General features: G+C 39.1%; 1 protein-coding gene across 2 annotated transcripts in view; it reads right to left on the bottom strand.

Annotated features, from left to right (window-relative positions):
* The window catches only part of LOC122291998 (callose synthase 9), an 88,453-nt gene that overhangs the window by 19,019 nt on the left and 48,790 nt on the right, over positions 1-20,644 (bottom strand). For both annotated transcript variants that reach the window (XM_043100125.1, XM_043100126.1), the window contains 12 exons: positions 19,776-19,825; positions 18,728-18,814; positions 18,172-18,257; positions 18,051-18,075; positions 14,770-14,864; positions 14,515-14,596; positions 14,215-14,375; positions 13,985-14,105; positions 11,674-11,771; positions 11,491-11,581; positions 11,162-11,322; positions 10,953-11,062 (listed from right to left, as the gene is read on the bottom strand). In XM_043100125.1, coding sequence (XP_042956059.1) covers positions 10,953-11,062; positions 11,162-11,322; positions 11,491-11,581; positions 11,674-11,771; positions 13,985-14,105; positions 14,215-14,375; positions 14,515-14,596; positions 14,770-14,864; positions 18,051-18,075; positions 18,172-18,257; positions 18,728-18,814; positions 19,776-19,825 — 1,167 coding nt within the window. The remainder of the gene's footprint in view (positions 1-10,952; positions 11,063-11,161; positions 11,323-11,490; positions 11,582-11,673; positions 11,772-13,984; positions 14,106-14,214; positions 14,376-14,514; positions 14,597-14,769; positions 14,865-18,050; positions 18,076-18,171; positions 18,258-18,727; positions 18,815-19,775; positions 19,826-20,644) is intronic.

The following is a 20,644-nucleotide window of genomic DNA, read 5'->3' as shown; positions in this document are numbered from 1 at the left end:
TATGGTTATATGCTAGACAGCACAAAAAGCTTCAGTCCACAGAAAAAAAATGCAAGATCATTATTTGGGAGACAAGAATAAATCATATATAATAACTGATGAAGCAACCACGCATCGGAAATACTTAAATTTTTCGTAGCTATACATGCAACTTCAAATTCTATAGGTAATAGTTACCATTCTATTTCATCTGTCATGAAAATAATACATGATTATGGGAGAAGTCGAGATTAACAAAAAAAAGTAAATGTGAAGAGTCACAAAAGACTGGGATGGGAAATACAATGGAATGTACTGGATTTTTAGCATGTGCAACCACCAAACCCCAGACAAAGCAGCCTAGTTTTCTAAATTTTATTCTTGTGGAAGATAAGCAACTCATCCCGAGGTTGGCACATCTTGTTGGGCTTGGTGAAACATTGGGACCTGTAAGTGATGATCGAGGTCACCAATTCGTTCTCCTAGTTTCAGAAAGCAACCATCAGCCTCTGGCTTTGAGCTCTGTGATGGGGAGGTAGGTTAGATCTACCCTTTTTTTAATCGGTATAGATAGGTTTGACCTACCTATTTCCAGCAATAATTGCTACGAGGATAATTTAGGTCTATATTTAGATTGTATATAGCAGATAATTAGGCTGTAGATAATGTGGGAAATACTTAACGTGTACAGAAAATCTGGGTTGTAGATAACGTGGGAAATACATAATGTGTAGAGAAAATCTGCAATTAGGCGCTGAAATATCTAGCAACTATGTAACTCTCTTCTATAAATAATGAAAGGAACTTGATGGAAAAGGTATTCAGATCAATTGACATGGTATCAGAGCTTCTACTCTGACTATCGTTTCTATGTGGTCTTTATCATTGAGAATTTTTGAGGTGCGACGATAGGAAATTTTCTTTTTCTCTATTCTCACACGTTTGTCTGATTTTTGGTGGCTGTGGTGTTCCATGAAGTGCTCGCTCGCACGTCTGTGATGTTTTCAACTTCTGGGCTCATCACTTTGGTGGCTGTCGGCATTCTTTGGAGTTCCAAGTGCTGTTTCTGTGCCCGTTGTGGTGGCTGACAGCGTCTGTGGGTGGCTGTGAGGTTGTCGGCAGGTTCTTTGGGTGGCTAAGTGGTGGTCGGCAACTTGGACTCCTGGTGTGGCCAATGAATGTGACTGTGCATGCTTTCTTTATAGTTTCCTGCTCTCTCTTTGTTTGGGTATTTTCATTGGGCCATTTTTTACTGACCTCTAAGAACTAGTTCTGCTTGAAGTGGATTCTAGAAAGGCAGTCAGTTCTTTGATCCCAGGAGAGGCATCTCAATAGGAGCTGCTATAGGATACAAATCTGGCTTTGCTGCTTGAAAGCTTGGATTGGGCCAGTTTCCTGGTGTGAACTTGGGCCTCTTTTCATTTGGACTTGGTTTAGGCGTCCAGTTTTGCTTGGGTCTCTCTTTTGAGAATTATTTTGCTGCTTATTGCCGTGCGTTGCTTGTTACCGTTGCTGTCTGAAATTTTCTGGTTGGATTTCTTGCTATTTTAAGTGGCTTTCATCATGTTTATTGAGAATACTATTATTCGATTTACTGGAAAGAATTATCCTGTGTGGGAATTTCAGTTTAAAATAATTTTGAAAGGGAAAGAATTATCAACTCATATTGATGGTTCTAATCAAGTTCCCACTAATGAAAAAGAAATTGCACAATGGCAGGTCAAGGATGCTAAAGTAGTCTCTTGGCTGTTGGGGGCGATTGAGCCCCATCTTGTGACCAATCTTTCCTGTTGTACTACGGCTCAATCTATGTGGGACTATCTCCATCACATTTATCACTAGGATCATAGTGTTCGGAAGTTCCAATTGGAGTTACAAATTAGCAATTATACTCAAGGTAATTTGACCATTAAACAATTTTATTATGGTTTTATTTATCTTTGGAGCGATTATTCTGCTATTGTTCATGCTAAGGTTCCCCATGCAGCCCTCGCGGCTCTTCAAGCGGTTCATACTGAGAGTCAACGCAATTAGTTTTTGATGAAGCTTCACCCTGAATTTGATCTTGTTCGAGCTGGTTTATTGAACCATAATCCAGTTCCTTCTTTGGATATTTGTTTAGGAGATTTATTGCGTGAAGAACAACAGTTATCCACTTAGATGGGTATGACTTCTAAGAAGGTCTTTTCTGAGGCTGCGAATGTAGACCATGCAGCACAAGGGAGAGGGACAAACAAGTTGCAGTGTTTCAATTGCAAGAAATTTGGTCATATTGCCCGCAATTGCCCTAAGAAATTTTGTAACTACTGCAAGAAAGAGGTCATATCATCAAAGACCGTCGAGTGCGGCTTCAGAATTGCCAATCCCAAGCTTTTCAGCCTGCTGTTCAGTCTTCTTCTTCTTCTACGCCATCTACTGTAAGCTCTAATTCATCTGTTCTCACACTAGCAATGGTCCAACAGATGACTGTGCCTGCTTTTAAGGCCTTAGGCCTGCAAGGTACGGGTACTAACTCAACTTCTTGAATTGTTGATTTGGGCACTTCTAATCATATGACTGGTAATGCGACGGGTCTCCATGGTGTTCGTAAGTATAGAGGCACGCAAAATATTCAGATCGCTAATGGCAATACTCTTCCTATTACTACTGTTGGTAAATTGGGCTCTTCATTTAACTATGTTTTTGTCTGTCCTGATTGCCTACCAATTTAATTTCCGTTGGACAACTGGTAAATAATATTTGTGATGTTCACTTTTCTTGTATTTGTTGTCTTGTGCAGGATTAGGTGTCAGGGACGGTGATTGCGAAGGGGCCTAAAGTGGGACAGTTATTTCTTTTACAGTTTTCTATTCCTAATTTTATTTCTCTAGCTTGTATGGCTACTACCAATACTAATGAAATCTGGCATAAGAAATTAGGTCATCCTAATTCTGTTGTCTTGGCTCACCTTATGAAACATGATTTTTTGGGCAATAAAGATTCATTTTCTTCTTCTCCTGTATCTTTTGATTGTGCTACTTTTCGTCTTAGTAAAAGTAAAACTTTACCTTTTCCTGCGCATGGTAATCGTGCTTCTAACTATTTTGAGATTGTGCATACTGACGTTTTGGGTGTGTCCTGTTATTTCTCATGACCAGTATTGTTATTTTGTGACATTTATCGATGATTATAGTTGATTCACCTAGATATATTTTCTCCGTTCTAAAGCTAACATATTTTCTATCTGTAAAAAATTTCTTGCACTTGTCAAGACACAGTTCAGTACTCGTATCAAAACTTACACTCTGACTCAAGGGAGGGAGTACATGTCTTATTCTTTTCAGATTTTTCTTCAGCAAAAAGGGATCATTTCCTGGCGTTCTTGTCCTTATACTCCTGAACAAAATGGAATCGCTAAGCGTAAGAATCGTCATCTCTTAGATGTCGTCCGTACTTTTTTGATTGATTCTTCTGTACCTTCTAAGTTATGGGTAGAAGCTTTATCTATTGCTGTCTATTTGATCAATTGTTTGCTTGCTACCACTCTAGATTATGATTCTCCCTATTTTCGATTATTTGGCATATCTCCTGAGTATCAATCCTTTCATGCTTTTGGCTGTGTTTGTTTTGTTCATCTACCACCTGTTGAGCGTCACAAGCTTGCTGCACAGTCTGTCACGTGTGCCTTTATGGGATATAGTCCTACCCAGAAAAGATTTGTTTGTTATGATGCTCATGCAAACAAATTCCGAATCTCATGAAATGTAATTTTCTTCGAAAATCAATATTTCTTTCAGTCTTAGGTTATTTCTGATCCTCCTATTACTCTTCTTCCCGCTTTTGATGATATGTCTTCTTTTATTAAGCGATTTAAACCAAGTATGGTGTATCATCAACGTTTTTCCCCTTCTTCAAACTACAGACATATTCACTAAACCAGGTATGATGATGTGTCTCCCTCACATTTCCACCGAACGTCAAACTGCAGACAGATTCACTAAAGCTCTTTCTCGGCACCGACATCAATTCTTGGTTGACAAATGCTGCTTCTTCATCTACCAGCATCAATTTGAGGGGGGATGTGACAAGGATAATTTAGGTCTATATTTAGATTGTATATAGTAGATAATTAGGTTGTAGATAACGTGGGAAATACTTAACGTGTACAGAAAATCTAGATTGTAGATAACGTGGGAAATACATAACGTGTAGAGAAAATCTGCATTTAGGCGCTGAAATATCTAGTAACTATGTAACTCTCTTCTATGAATAATGAAAGAAACCTGATCGAAAAGGTATTTAGACCAATTGACAATAATAACTTAGGTATTCTACAATCATTTCCAATTGGACGATCCATTAATGCAACTGATGGAGGATTATATATGGATCAACTTTTTTATATGGACGGATACACAAGCATATGTTTCATGCTTGTTTGAAAGTTCTTTTTCGAGTGGTCATCTCAAACTTCTGTCAATAAAATAAGTCTTTTTCGAGTGGTCATCCAAATTCCAAATGAATGAAAATGTGACTGAATTGGTCCCAGTCACTCTTTGGGGCAAAGTGGAAGAAGAGAGGAGATTCTCAGACGAGAAAAATGATCCAACAACTTCAAAAGAATTGAATGAGGAATCATATGACGTGAAAATCTCATACATGGTTTTGTAGAGTGGGCGCAATGGTGACTTATCTATCAACTTTTGCACTACCACCACCAAAAAACCAAACTTTGCCTTACGTAAAGTTGCCAAAGTACACTTAACCTCAAGATTTGAAATGATTGCTTATATACCCGGTATTGGCCATAATTACCACAAATAATTAGGATAACTTCCTGTCAAGCATTTTTTTTCCTGACTTTTCTCATTCTCTCTCTTCTCAACTTACATATATGTGCCAGTTTTGTTTCTAACAGCCTTGTATCAGGCACTTGTATGCTAAGGAGATGAAGTATCAAATTACGGACATGATATGGAACATCAACTAGTGAGTTTGAGCAATTTTAAGTGCATTTAGGTGGACTATGGGATTTCTAAAACATTTAGAGATAGAATCCAAGGCGTTTGCAATATCAAAGGAAGAGAAGTTTTTGTTTATTACTAAGAGGAGTAGACGAGTGGCTAAGGAGACGACTTTAGGAATCCCCATAGTGCAATGGTTTGCAAAAATATTGGAGGATTGCCAAAAGGGTGAAAAGAAGGAATTTTATACAACAGCAACGGAGGGTTCCAAAAGCTTCATTGCACAAAGGTGTTCAAATGCTCGAGGTCGTTACATGGCCCTGGTGGAGTACGGTGGTGGTGGCCGATGAAGCTTCATCTTCATACCTAAAGAGTTGGGAGATAAGGGCAAGAGGAAAATGGCGGAGGCATTGTGGGAGGCCGTTATGGAGGATGGGCAAGAATTTCACAGCAGAGGAGTTGTAACACAGAGGCCAATGGTGGAGGTGAACCACCCGCAAAGTCAATCGTATAAAGAGGCTTTTGTGCAGCAGAAGGCCTCGAATCATGGTGCTGGTGCAACAGATGATGCTGACAGAGGTGGAAAGGCTCCACTTATGAAAGCAAGTACACGATTGGGATGGCAGGCCTATCGTGGGACTGGTAGAGGAAGACGTACATAGTAACTTGCTGGTAATGAAAACGCAATTGTTGGATTTACAAGAGAAGGTAGAAGTTCTAATACGGTGGGTTGAGGAGGGGCATAATGGGCCTAATAAGATGGGCCAGGGCAATGAAAGGGGCATGGGAAATGAGGATGGCCCAGGCTCTAAGCAAATAAACCTGGTCCAAACCAAGTTAACGTGGGTGAAGTGAGGCATGGTCCAAACCAAAGGCATTAGAAGGCCGGGCCAGACCCAAACTCAACGAGCCGCGCAAAGGTGGTGAAAATGAAGGAAAAATTTAGGGCCAAAACCCTGCCCATGTGGAGGGTCATGGTGGGTGGAGAGGCGAGGACTTCTGCAAACGGGAATCAACCAACCTTGCCGAAGGAGCCAGGGTATCTATCGGACCCTCTAGACACCCATTGGAGCAGCAAAACGATGACGGTGGTGCAAAGGAGCTCTTCAACGGTGATGGAGGATCTGCGAGATGGAGATGACGTAGTTGAGGTGTCGAGGACCACGGGTCAAGAGTCAATCAACCCATCGACGGTGGCTCAAAGGGTGATCAAGAAACTACCGACAGTTGATTTAGAAGTGGATCTTAACGTTATTTCATCAGCAAATGTGGGATCCCTAGCGCAACACACACAGACAGTGTCGATGGAAAGCAGGGACAAGGCTCAAGTGTTCTCTTCTCTGGTGAGGGCCTCTGGGCAATCTCAACACACATAGGTGCTCTCTTCTACGGCACAACACACACAAATAGTGCCGATGGACAGCAGGGAGGAGACTTAGTTGCTCTCCTCTGGCGAGGGCCTTTGGGCAATTCCAACCAGTCCAAGAGTTGGTAATGGGGGTAGAGGACATGAATTACATGCTTCAGTTGGCACACAGGGAGGTCAAGGTGGACTCAAAGCCACTATGCACATTGTCTCCCCTGCTTACACTAGGAGGCTCACCATCGGACTAGGTGATTTAGAAAGTGAAGGATATTCAAGAGTGTGTGGAGATCTCCTGCGACGGGCTTGAGGAGCAACTTAGGGCATTACTTATCGCCATTAAGGAAGGGCTGATCCAATCCCCTAAATCTGCTTCTAGGAAAAAGAGGGAGCTGAAACGTCCTACTTGTTCAATCAATTACAACAAAAGGGTGGAGACCACTAGCAAGGGAAGATCCAAGGGAAATGCTATTTTTCCCTATGAACCCTAGAATTCTCTTGGAAAATTAGGGGTCTTAATGATCCCAACAAGCATTCGTGGGTGAAGAGTCTCTTACGTCAATGGAAGTAGGATATTGTTGTTTACAAGAACGAAGATGGAATTCATGGATCGTAGCTTCATCACTAACATTTGGGGCTGTCCATTTGTGAGATCGGTATTTCTTGCCTTGGTGAGAGGATCCAGCGGCATCCTTATTATGTGGGATTCGAGGGTGGTTGAGTCTATTGATGTGTGTTGGAAATTACATGGTAGCGTGTTCGTTTAGAAATGTGGAGGACGGCTTTTGTTGGGCTTTCATTGGTGTGTATGGGCCAAACATGGAGTCACATAGGAAGGTCTTATGGGAGGAGTTAGCGGGTTTAGGCAGCTGGTGCAACTTACCATGGTGCATTGGTGGTGACTTTAATGTCACTAGTTTCCTAGTGAAAGATCGGGAGAAGTCTGGAATAGCCAGGCAATCAATGAGTTTTATGAATTTATCTTTGATATTGATCTGGTGTACTTGCCACTTCTTGGTGGTGTGCACACTTTGTCTAATAATCGGGCATGGTCTCATTGGACAGATTTTTGGTGTCCCCTTCATGGGAGGCACATTACTCTACAATGTTACAGAAGAGAATAGATAGAGTTTGCTCAGACCATTTCCCCCATTGTACTGGATTGTGGAGGCATTCACAAGGGTAAACGATGCCTTAAGTTTGAAAATAGGTGGCTGAAAGTTGAGGGTTTTGTGGAGAAAGTGAGGTTGTGGTGGACCTTGTACACTTGAGGGCTCACCCAGCTTTATCTTGGCTGGAAAATTGAAAGCACTGAAGTGGGAATTGAAGAGGTGGAATGCTAAAGTCTTCGGACACAGTAATAGTCAAAAAAGGTCTCTTATGGAGGATTTAAAGGATTTGGAGGAAAGGGAGGTAAGCGCTCCTCTTTCCGAAGAAGAGTCGTGCAGGAAACTAGCTACCAATACGAAGTTGGAGAAGGTGTTACTAATGGAGGAAATTTCATGGAGACAAAAGTCAAGAGCCCTTTGGTTGAAGGATGGGGACTATTGTACAAAAATTTTCCACCGGCTGGCTAATTCTCACCGTAGGAATAATGCTATCAAGCTGCTTTAGGTTGAGGGACAGGTATACTCTGATCATGATGCTATTAAGAGCCATATTGTTACTTACTATGAAGATTTGCTGAAAAATCCCCGTGGAGACCCAAATTGGATGGTATGCCTTTTGAGAATAATCATCAAGTAAACTTTGTGTGGTTGGAGAGACCTTTTGAAGTAGAGGAGGTTCTTCGGGTGCTTCGTGGGATGGCCAAGGATAAAGCCCTGGGCCAGATGGGTTTTCAATGGCCTTTTATCATGAGTGCTAGGATGTGGTGGGGGAGGATATTATGCAGGTTTTTCAAGAGTTATACACGTCTGGTAAATTTCAAAAAAGCATTAATGCGTCTTTCATTGCTCTTATCCCTAAAAAAGTTGGGGCTGTGGAGGTGAAAGATTTTCGGCCTATTAGTCTCATTATTGGGGTGTATAAGATTATTTCGAAGGTACTTGTCAATCGCATGAGTAAGGTTTTGACTAGTGTTATATCAAAACCCCAAAACGCATTTGTGAAGGGGAGACAAATCTTGGATTTGGTGTTGATCGCCAGCAAATGCCTAGATTGTAGGCTCAAGAAGGGTACACACGGGCTTTTGTGTAAGCTGGACATGGAGAATCCCTATGACCATGTAAATTGGGATTTTTTGTGTTATCTACTTGGGAGATGCGGCTTCGGGGAGAGATGGATTTCATGGATTAAGACAAGGGGATCCCCACTTCCCTTTGTAGTTTGTCATTGATATGGATGCATTGAGTCACATGTTGAGTGCAACTGTTAATAGAGGCTTTATTGCTGGATTCTCAGTGGGAGGGATCATTATATCTCACTTATTCTTTTCTGATGACACACTGCTGTTTTCTGAGCCGGACAGTGATCATATGCAGTACCTGAGGGCTGTATTACTTTGTTTTGAAGAGGTTTCAGGCCTGAAGGTAAATCTCTCAAAATCTGAAATGGTTCCTATGGGTGGTGTGAACAATATTCAGGGCTTGGCAACTATCTTGAGCTGTAAGATTGCTTCGCTGCCTTTGAACTACCTCGGTCTTCCACTGGGGCCTGCGTTCAAGACAATCTATTTGGGATGGTGTGGTAGAAAAAATTGAAAGAAGATTGGCCAGGTGGAAATGGATATATCTGTCCAAGGGTGGTAGACTGACTCTCATTAAGAGCACTTTATCTAATCTCCGTACTTATTTTCTATCCTTATTTTTTATACCCACAAATGTGGCTTCTCGTATTGAGAAAACTTTCTGTAATTTTCTTTGGGGAGGAATAGGGGTTGAAACAAAGTTCCATCTTGTGGGTTGGGATAAAGTTTGCTCACCAATACGATGTGGTGGGCTGGGGATGCGTAATGTAAGGGTCTTCAACAAAGCACTTTTAGGGAAATGGTTGTGGAGGTATCTAAGGGAAGGAGAGGGCGGAGAGAAATGATAGAGGCTAAGTATCAAACCATTCGGGGGCGTTGGTGCTCTAACGAAGTTAGAGGGCACATGGCGTGGGATTGTGGAAACATATAAGAGCTGGAGGGGGCAGATTTTCTCTTGGGATTTTCCAATGATCATAACTAGCCTTGGAAGGCAATCTGGAAGTGCAAGGTAGCTTCCAAGATTACTTTCTTCGTTTGGACTGCATCTCTTGGGCGGATTCTCACCTTAAATAATCTGAGAAAACGTGGTCTCATTATTTCAGTTGATAATCTCTTATTACGTTGTGAAGTGGCCCAGTGTTTATGGAATCAGGTCTTTAATAGAATATAAGGGTGGCATCGGTCATGCCTGGAAGAGTTAGGGATATTATGTGCTACTGGAGAAGTATCAGGGGAAATGCCCATATCGCTGCTGTGCGGAGAATATTCCTTAACTGCATTTTTGTGGTGCTTGTGGCTAGAGCGAAACAAGAGGTGTTTTGAAGATATGAGCTGAAACGATTTTTCTACAATACACTTCTTTCTTCGGCTTAACCCATTATTTGTAATGTGGACAACCTTCATGAGTTGCTTGTAACTCTTACTAGTGCTTAGATGTAATTAGGCATGTTCATTGTATACCAAGGCTGCACAAAAACCGAGGAAACCGGCCTTCACCAAAGCGAACAGGCCACCGGAGTACGGAAGTAGCCAAAACCAACGTAGAACCGGTCAACCGGCGGTATAAATAACTCAAAACCAATGCCGGCCAGTTCGGTTCCGGTTTGAACCAATATCAAAATGCCGAACCGGCCAATTATATATATAAATATATATTTTTTATATTATAGGTATATAAAACAACACCATTAAGTGAAACGGCGTCATTTTAATATTGACTTCTATAAAAAAAAAAAAAAAAAATTAGGTGAAACGGCAACGTATCGACCTGAGATTAATAAACCCCCCATTTCTTCTTCTTTCAGAATCAGCACCACCGACGCACAGCCCACCACTCCCCTCCTCCACAGTGACACCGACGGCAAAAGAACCACACCGACTCCCGCTGACACCAAGGCTGCCGGTTTTTTCCCCTTTAATTGGCCGATTCTGAACATCTCAAAACACTGTTGGTGCAGCGTCGGTTTTGGACTGAAACTGCACCAATGACATCGGTTTTCACCCGTAATGTATACTACTAGTGTACTCAGGCGATGCATCTTATATCAATAAAATTTTACCTTTACCTATTAAAAAAAATGGAACATCAAGTAGTAAAAGTATACCAGCCATTTTAATGAGACACATGCACAGCAAAATAATTATCAAAATTAAAACAAAACCAAAGATAAAAGTATAGCACTGTCCAGCACAAGCAATATGCTAAAATATACTGTACCATATTGAGGTCAAAATACATTCATTATGAGTGAACAGCTATAATTTAACTTAAATTTTTTTATCAGTTTAACAAATAACTAAAGTCTAATTCCCCAAAATTGACACAAACCAGGATCCGAAAAGAAGAAAAAATAACATTCAGAAAAAAAATATTAGTATTTAAAAGAACAAGGTAGCATTTTACTAGTACAACAACAATAATCAAATAACAGGGGAATCAAATAAAACAAAAAATTAAGCAGGATAAAAAAGGAAGTACCTGGATATATTTTTTGAAGGTAAAATAAAATCGATATACCATCCTCATTTTTCTTCTGGAGTTCAGACATACTATAAAGTACAGTCTCAGAATAATATGGAGTGAACACACTGCATATACACATGCATAAAGATGAGGGTGTAAGATTTGTCAAGCAGACGTATCAATGCATCCAAGAGTAAAAGAGATTAATGAATAAAAGGCGCAACCTGAATGACAACATCTCACGCACTGGCTTGGCTACAGGCATCTTCATAAAAAGGGAATTAGTGAAGAATTCCAGCCTGCGCCTGGCCTCAAGATTTCTGGGAATAGTTGAAGCCGAATCTTTCATGGTCAACAATGAATACAATCTTCTGACTTGCGCTCTCTGCACATCTTCTAAAATTACTCATTCTCATCCAGAAGTGGAATTAAACATATCTTAAAAGAGAGGTTCTTTTTTTTTTTCTTTTTTTTTCTTTTTTCTTTCTTTTTTTAAATAAATCTTAAAAGAGATAATTGAAAGAAAAAAGAATACAGATGTTCCCGAACATACCAACTCAGCACCTTGGGGCCACTTCAACTTTGTAAAAAGACGACCTTCAGTCCTTGCTTTTGACAATATATTCCAGGTTTCGTAGTGCTCCCTATAATAGATATATGTAAAACGTTATATTTTCAAGGGAAAAGCAAAATAAATGTTCTGGCACGAAAGCATACATTAGCAGATTCAACAGACCTCATATTAATAGAAAGGACATCATGTCGGACAACATCATAGAGCTCTTGAATAGCCTTTACAGCACCTTCTTCCAGCTCTGGTGTTTTAACCTCTTTCTGTAAAATGTCAAAAATAAGGCAGAATCCCATATTAATACTGCCACAAACTCCTAATACAGCTACTCGAAAAAACATTAAAATAACAAGAAAATCATATCTAGTTGTAAGAACCATACACAGGTGCATCACCTCATTACTGCATTACAAACATAAACACTATCCAAATATATCTTATTCCTCAACATAATAGGTGGGCACAGTTATCTCTTCCAAAAGTGGTAAGAGTTACGTTGATAAAAAGTACTATTTCCAATCTACCTACCTACTTCTTATCTCTTTTTCCAATACCATGCAAGTTGGTTAATCGGTTAGAAAAGTTGCAACCAGATTTCCCGGGGGGAGGGGGGGGCGATGGATTAAGAATTCAAGTTTCACTTGGTGAATTGGGATACAGTTTGTACTCCAATACATGAAGGTGGGCTGGGAATTCGTAATTTGTTGGTCTTCAACAAGGCTTTATTGGGTATAAGTGGCTATGGAGATACCATGAGGAGATGGGAGCTTTGGGGAGAGTTATCATAGATCTAAAATATGGTGGATTGTGGGGAGGATGGTGCTCGAATGAGGTGAGCAGACCTCATGGGGTGGGGCTTTGGAAACACATCCAAAGAGGCTGAACAAACATCCATCGATACACACGTTTGGCAGTTGGGGATGGTTCCAGAATTAAATTCTGGACTGATTTATGGTGTGGAGATCGAGTCCTTACGGAAGCTTATCCAACAATATACAGCAACACACGAAGACAGGAGGCTTCAGTAGCAGAGCTCATGGATCTTTCTAGTGGCTCTCCCCAATGGAATATCATGTTCCTTAGAGAGGGCCCAAGACAGGGAAATTGACACTTTTACAGATTTCTCTAATCTGGTGTATAATTGTAGAGTGAACGGAGGAGCTGATACGATTTTGTGGTCACCATCCTAGAAGGGAAGATTTACAATGGAGGACCAAGGTCCCCCTAAAAGCCTCTTTTTTTGTATGGACAGCTTCATTAGGGAAGATTCTCATATTAGATCATCTACGGAAACGGAAAATCATTGTGTTGGATTGGTTTCATATGTGGGATCATTTATTACTGCATTGTGACATAGCCATGAGTTTGTGGAATGATATATTTGCTAGAGCGGGGCTCCATTGGGTGATGCCACGAAGGGTTGTGGGTTTTTTGGCCAGCGGGCAAGGCATCCGAGGTACCACTCAAATTGCAGCTATGTGGAAGATGATACCGATATGTCTATGGTGGTGCATATGGATGGAGAGGAATGGTTGAAGTTTTGAGAATCGTGAACGGACGATGGATGAGATTAGAACTTTATTTTTTCATACTCTATTCCATTAGTCGATTGTAATAGACTTTAATGACTTGAACATACATGATTTCCTTGTATCTTTAGACACTCATGCATAGCTATTGCTCTTGTATATGCATGTACTTGGCTTCGCCTATTTTAATAAAATTCTTATTTATTGATAATAAAAAAAAATAAGTGGGCACCACAGAGAAAGAAGGCACAGTGAAAATGGAGTTATCCCAAATAAAGGGGACCCTTTGCCTTGAATGACATTAAGAAACTTTCCTCATCACCATTCATGGATTCATGATAAAAGGATATATTCAATCTAAACAGGGAAGGTCCCTATCGATTCAAACATCTCCTTGCATCACATCCCATGAGCATCATATTATTTTAGGTCAATTTTTCACTAGGCCACAAATGTACCAACAATTTTTCCAATTGATTTAAGCAACTGCATATGAAAACAATCAATATAAACACTGAACAGATAAAAAACCCCTATTTTGAATTGAGATTGTGGCAGCATGTATATTCTGTACTAGCCAGATGTATTTGTGTCGGACAAATCCTATAAGGTCACTACCAAGTTACAGTGAAATACTTTTACTTTTTTTTATTCTCTCCAATGTACCCTCTCTATAAAACTGATTGCTTTCAAGAAATGTATACATCGCATATCTGTATTTAGTGCTTCCCAGTTATTAACACAAAAGCACTAAGACCCATATCAAATTTTCTATTTTTTTTTTATTTTTTATAAAAACATTATCATAGGATTAGTGCAAGTGTCAGAGGGACAACCACCCCAGCAATGGAAAGAAAAGATATAGTGGATATCTGTCAAGTTAAAGAGCATTCACCATTAGGAATTTGTATCAATTCAAGCAAGAGGAAGATATCCCTAATTCTTACCAGAATTCCCATCAGTGCAGTGACTCGAGAAATAACAAGCGGCAGCTTACTGAGTTGAAAGTCAACCTGAATAGTCTTCTTCACAATACTTGCATGAATATCTTCACATATCCTTTCAACCCTGAAACAATAGGAGATAACTACAAAATAAAGCTATGTTCATTCATTATTCATATAATGAAAGAAACAATCAGATAGGAAGGCTATGGAGCATTTTTAAAGAAACTAACCACATCCGTCCTTCATCATCCAATAATTTGGTCAGGATAAGCCTAATCAAATGGTAGCACTCCTGAACAGCATACTTCATATAGTCATCCCTTGAGATCCTTTCCCAGAGTTCATCGTGTGAATCTCTATTCACTACGGCAATATCCTTGGCCAGAAATATCTACATAATCACATTGAATTAGACTTGATTAATTAATGTAATATAGGTTAAATACAACTGGAGATCCACAATTAAAAAAGAATTGGAAAATTAACCAAAAACCAGAAGCAAAGGGTAGCTTTTAAAGAAACTGAATGACCTTGCTAGAAAGAAGAAAAAGGGGCCACTGGACCAAGGAAATAATTCCAGAATTTTTTGGCATAAGCAGCAGCTCCATTTCCCTGCCCAAAAGATAAAAAGGGAGATGAGAGAAAAAAATAAGGAAAATAAGGCTTGTAAACATATCAAGAAGAAGAGAAAAAATCTGATGTGCTCTAAATTATGTGAATAAAAAGCATTAGAAATGAGAGCCATCAAAGTGATAATAACTAATTGAGAATATCTTGGAACTCACAAGTCTGTAATATAATCTTCATCCCTCAAACTTTTTATGATCTCATTCCAGAAAGGAGCAAATCGAGCAGCATCAACCTTGTTCTTCTCTACATCCTTCAGGGAAAAAAAAAAAAAAAAAAAAAAAACACTTTTAGTTTTCCAAAAACTATTTCCACAAACTTTTTGATCCTTGAGCTCAAATAAGGCGTGCAAAGACACATCACATTGTTAGCTCTTGTAATCAACTTGTAAAGAAAATGCTAATATAGAAATTAAATATCAATTTCCAGATCTTTTTTTCTTCTTTTTTATAAGACAAAGGGAAAAATAATGATAAAAAAACACTATCCATGAACACATGAAATATACATTAGATACACCTAACTAGAGAAGATAAAGAGATAAAAAGAACTCTGGAAACTAAAGCTAGAGAAACATGAGCAGCCATCCAATAGTAAAGAGCATCAAAAAAGAAAGCTTTGAGGTCCTCCATTATCTTTGCCTGCCTTAAGCTCCAATTGTTCCTTCCTGCCATATGACTACATTACAAAAATCAGAGTAAATATCCACAAGAGTTCATTGTGACCACTCTCGAATCTTCATTTTCAACACGCTAATAACTTTGCCACCCATCTAAGCATCAGCCAGTCAAACCCAAAACAGAATAAAACAAATTATGATGCTAGCTATCTCACAATGGAGTACAGGTGATCCATAGTTTCTCATCCCTCCTACTGCAACACCACTCCATTACCACCACACGTCTCCTTCATGGGTTCTCCAAGGTAAGAATCCTCCCTAGTGCAGCTGTCCAAACAAATAAAGCTGCTCTCAAGGGGGGGCCTTCTCCAAATGGACGTCCATGCAAAGCTATTACTCTCATAAGGGATCAGTGTATGATAAAACCAGTTGACTTTGAACAACCCCTTGCTTGAACGTGGCCCAGTGCATTTTGTCTTCCACGTCTCAACCCAGCATACTACAACCAAGCATAGAATGAATTAAAAATATTTTCTCCTCCAATTTTGTGCTACCCTGATTAAGTCTACTTCTCAATGAGGAGGTCCATTTGAAAGCTAGAAATGATTTGCCACCAATGCATCCTTGGCCCTAATAATGCAGTATATATCTGAAAAGTCTCCATCAAGAGGTTGATCTCCACCCCACACATCATGTCAAAAGTTTGTCTTGGATCCATCACACACCTCATATCTGTTATATAATGCAAACCCCAACAACCCCACCCTCAGCTGCAACACCCTTTAATTCTTGTCACCAAAAAACATGAGAGGATACATTTCAAGCTCACTGCCAGATAAACCCTTCCATTACAATCTCCTCATCGTCTAATGCCCTCTACTATTCTACAGCATCAAAGGTACTCAGCTGATCCAAAGAAGTTTTTTTCCTTTTCCCCACATGGCCAAACACACCTCGTCGTTTCAAACCTTTAAGTCTACTTTCAATGCACTAGACTAGTGTTCCAAGACAAAACTTTGCAAACCCTAAAGGCACCAGAAGTTCACCATTCTTTCGCCTTATGCACAAAGCTTTCAGATTTCAACAGCACATAGTGCTGAATTTTAGTAGGGAAATCAAAGCAAAGTCTATGCAATCCTCATAGGGCCACTTCAGGAAACAGGGTTTCCGATTAAGGGGTGATAACAAATCTATCATCTCTGAACCAAGAAAGTGTATCCTAGTTGTTAGACCGTGAAAAGCTGCCCCTGCTATTAGACTGAAGTACAAAATTCGAAAATCCCATCAGGCCTATAAATAGTGCATGCTACTCTTAACCTATTGCCCGAAAAATGAGTAACATTATAGTCACCACTTAAACACCAAGGAAAATCCCACCAACTACTCACAGCCCCTAGCTCATCCCAAACTAACCTTTAATCACGAAACAAGTTAAGGTTATAACTCCCACAAACATCGATGTAAGAGAATCGTCCACATTTCTAAACCAAAAAGGGACCATAAATTCCCCACACAATCTTTTTCCACCACATTTCTTTCCTGCATCATCAAAATCCCTTTGGAGGCCCCTCAAGATCCAAACAATGCCAATATACCTGTCCCACAAACTGCAAATAGTATTGCCGGTCCCATGCTTTAGTTTAGTTTTCTGAAGACAAATAAAGTAAGCCTTCCATTTTGTGAGCAAGTTCCGCTTCCTCAGGCCCTTGTCTCCCTCATTCGGCCATCTAACATTCCAATCTAATATCCTCAGCTTCATGGAGACCAAAGACACCAAGGGCTGTAAACAAATGAAACTGCTTGGTAAGTCTCTCATGATTGCCTTGGCTAAACTCAACTTCGATTCAATTCATTTATTAAAAGAGATGTTGGTGAACGCAAAAACGTGATTGATTATTAGACGATCAACTCGTATAAAACACAATCCAACCTGCACAAGCTCTTTTAAACTCGAATAATTCCTCATTTATTTTTATTTTTTTTTACTGGCACTTAGTGTCCGGGAAGAACGTCCCGACTAATCTCGGGGGTGCACAGGCCCTTAGCATGGAGTTTCCCACAAGTGCACCTTTGGTAATTCAAGGGGAAAAATTCCCCAATCCGATGGCCCCTAGAGATTGTTTGCACCCAATGGGATTCAAACCTTGGCCCTTGGAGGGAGCATACCACCAAGACCAAGGACTTTACCACTTGAGTACTTTTTTGGCAGTGTTAATTTTAACCTACAATGAGAAGTACTTAAAAAGATGAGACAGATCATGAACCTAATACAATCCATGCTTGAATCTTTATGAATATAATCATAGATATTTGTATGCATAAACTACATAAATTTTTTTACAAAAATCTTACTTTGGTTGTCAAAACTTGTTGATAAAGTTGTAAAAAATAATATATATATATATAATCTACTTTATCAAAATTGAGTAGTTTGTGAACTTATTTGAAAAATAAATGAACTATTCGTGAAAATAAAATGAAAATTAGTGATAAACTTCAATTCAACTCATGCTGAGACAAGAAATTAAATGAGCAGAGCTTGACCCCCCACCACTCACTTGATTCTACAACAACTTCAACCACTACAATGATTAGAGGCACAAAATACATAAAATAATCACATGCATCAAAAATATTTCTAATTTGCAATTTAAGTTAACAAAAAACTTTGAAAAATGAACCTCCGACAAGACTAAATATTCTAATCTTAAATTCATGTGTTTTCACCCTATCTTCATAAAAAAAAAAAAAAAAAAAAAAAAAAAAAAAAAAAAAAAGCCATTTTCTTCTTTTTAGCTGATCTTTTAATGGATAGCTCACCTGTTTGGAAGAAGAACCGGGAGTCCTGCAAAAGACATTGCATTCAGATGCAAAACTAAACAAAAACACAAAAGCACAGCCAAACGAATTTTGGTCAGCCAACAACAGGCAAAAACATAACCTGTTGGAAAGAGGAATGTGAAGAGTGTCCATAAAAGCTCCAGGAAACTGCTCAAAAAGTTTGTGAAGGGCTTCCAATGACCTAATCTGAGGATCACGCCAAATAAATAAATAAATAAATACAAGGAAAGAAAGAAAGTGGACCCCAAAAGCACTAATCAATTGGGGTGAAAATCACAGTTAAACAACTTTTTTTTTCCCTCCTTTTTCTTTTGTGGGTGTGGATGCGTGGGTTTATTTCAGATTTTTTTTCCTTACCAGTCACGGACAATGGATGAACAAAATTTTTAGTACAGGACTCAAAAAACATTACATTTTGTTTACATTTTATTCAAAACTTTGATTCTAGGTTTCCATCTCTCATCAAATATCTCATCGCACTTCCTTTTTTCTTCCTTTGTCAAAGTGGGTAAAGTAAAACAGAAGTGTGATTAGACTTCATCTCAAGCATGAGATCAAAGGGTGAATCCAGAGGAGAAATATAATATGTACACATGTAAAACAAAGCCATTATAGATTTAGTTTTAATGTGCATCACACAGTAAAATATAACATACCTCCCCAAGACGGTCTCTAGCACCAAGCAAGAATCCCCAAACAGCAGATACAAGGGTGTAGAACACATAGATATCTAAGAGATAGATCTGAAATATAAAGGATCAGAAACAAATGAGAGAGAAAGAGAGTAGAAACAAATAAAAAATACTGCCACAAAAGAAATAAAAAAGGATAATCAACCATGAGAATAGCTTCTGAAAATAAAAAATATCCAATTGAGCATTTTATACATATTTGAGAGGTTCACATCATTATGAGTGTGCTGTTACCTCATAGTGATAATCAGCTCCAATAATTGATTGGAGGTAGTAACTTTGCATTTTCCAAGAAAAATGTTGGAGTTAGTTGATTTTAAACAATATTGAAATATTTAATTTTGCAAATTATACCTTTAAAGATCAAATGAACTAAATGCTTTAGCAAAAAACCAGTGAGTAAAAGAGACATCTCAAAATTATATAAATTCTGGGAAAAAAAAAACGTTTTACAATATGTACATTATACTTTTAGCCCAGGCAACATTTAGGCTTATACTCCAAAATGACTAGTCAATTTTACAATTGGAGCCCTTGGATTTATAAAGGGCAATACCTTCTATTTCCCAAGCAATGTGTGATCTCATTCACCACCTACCATATTTAATAGGGGATATTACAATCCTCCCCTTTTAAATCCCCGAGATCCTCATCAGGCCATTCCATTATAGGTAGCATGGGTAAAGTCACACACTTTTGATGCAGAATATCTCTGATACCCTTTGTAATGACCCAAGAAAATCCCAAGCCATATATAGGCTTATACTCCAAAAGAACTAATTAATGTTACAATTAGAGTCCTTTGGAATCCAAAAAAAAGGGCAAGAATTTCTCCTCCCCATGCAATGCAAGACACGGTCAAAGGAATAATATGAAGAAAACAGAGGGGAAAGAAAAAAAATTCTCAAAACACGCACCACATAGGTAGATTAGATTGCTTCGGTCAAAAGAACTAAAATTCAAATCAAAAAAACATTGTAGGTCCAATATATATGAATAACAGGAAACTTACCGCAACTACTGGAGCCCATAAGCTAGTAACTGCCAATGCATTATGGTTATCTGCAACAAAAGAAAGCAACTTAAAGAGCCAGAAGCATTGCTGAGGAGAACTAACAGAAAGATCCTAATTTATTCACTTAAATGAGTTCTTTCTTTTTTTCCTTGGCAAACTTAAAAATGAGCTCAAGTGCATTCTTAAAGTGACACAGTTAAGACCCAATCAGAAACTGCTTCGGGGCCAGCCATGATCAAATTCAAGCTTTGAGGGCACTCCTTTTATGCTTTGAAGCTGCTTCAGGATTGAAGGTGAACTTGGCTAAATCAGAAGTAGTCTCAGTGAGGGACATTCAGAATGTGGAGAGCATGGCTAAAATTTTAGAATGCAAGATATCTCAGCTGTTGATGAAATATTTTGAATCGAAATCTATTTGGGATGATGTACTAGAAAAAATGGAGCAGAAACTGGATAGTTGGAAGAAGATGTATCTATCGAGAGGTGGTAGGGTCACTTTAATCGAAAGTACCATTTCCAACTTGCCAACCTACTTTCCATCACTATTTCCGCTTCCCACCAAGGTGGCTCACCGCAAGGAGAAACTTCAACAGAATTTCTTGTGGGGGGATGAATGATGAGTTTAAATTCCATTTGGTAAATGGACCAAGTTGTGCTCCCCTATCCCGGAAGGAGGATTGGGTATTCAGAACTTGCAATCTTTTAACAAAGCTTTGCATGGCAAATGGCTATGGAGATACCACAATGAATGGGAAACATTACTTTAGACTTTAACGGCCAAAATGTACACGATTTTCTTCTTTCTTCTTTAGTGAACTAGATAGGTCTTATCTCTTGTATTACATCTTGTATGCTTGGGCTTTGCC

The sequence above is a fragment of the Carya illinoinensis genome, chromosome 13 (genome assembly GCF_018687715.1).
Source record: "Carya illinoinensis cultivar Pawnee chromosome 13, C.illinoinensisPawnee_v1, whole genome shotgun sequence".
Lineage (NCBI taxonomy): Eukaryota > Viridiplantae > Streptophyta > Magnoliopsida > Fagales > Juglandaceae > Carya > Carya illinoinensis.
Note: the sequence above shows the minus strand (reverse complement) of the source record. Positions and strands in the feature narration are given on the sequence as shown.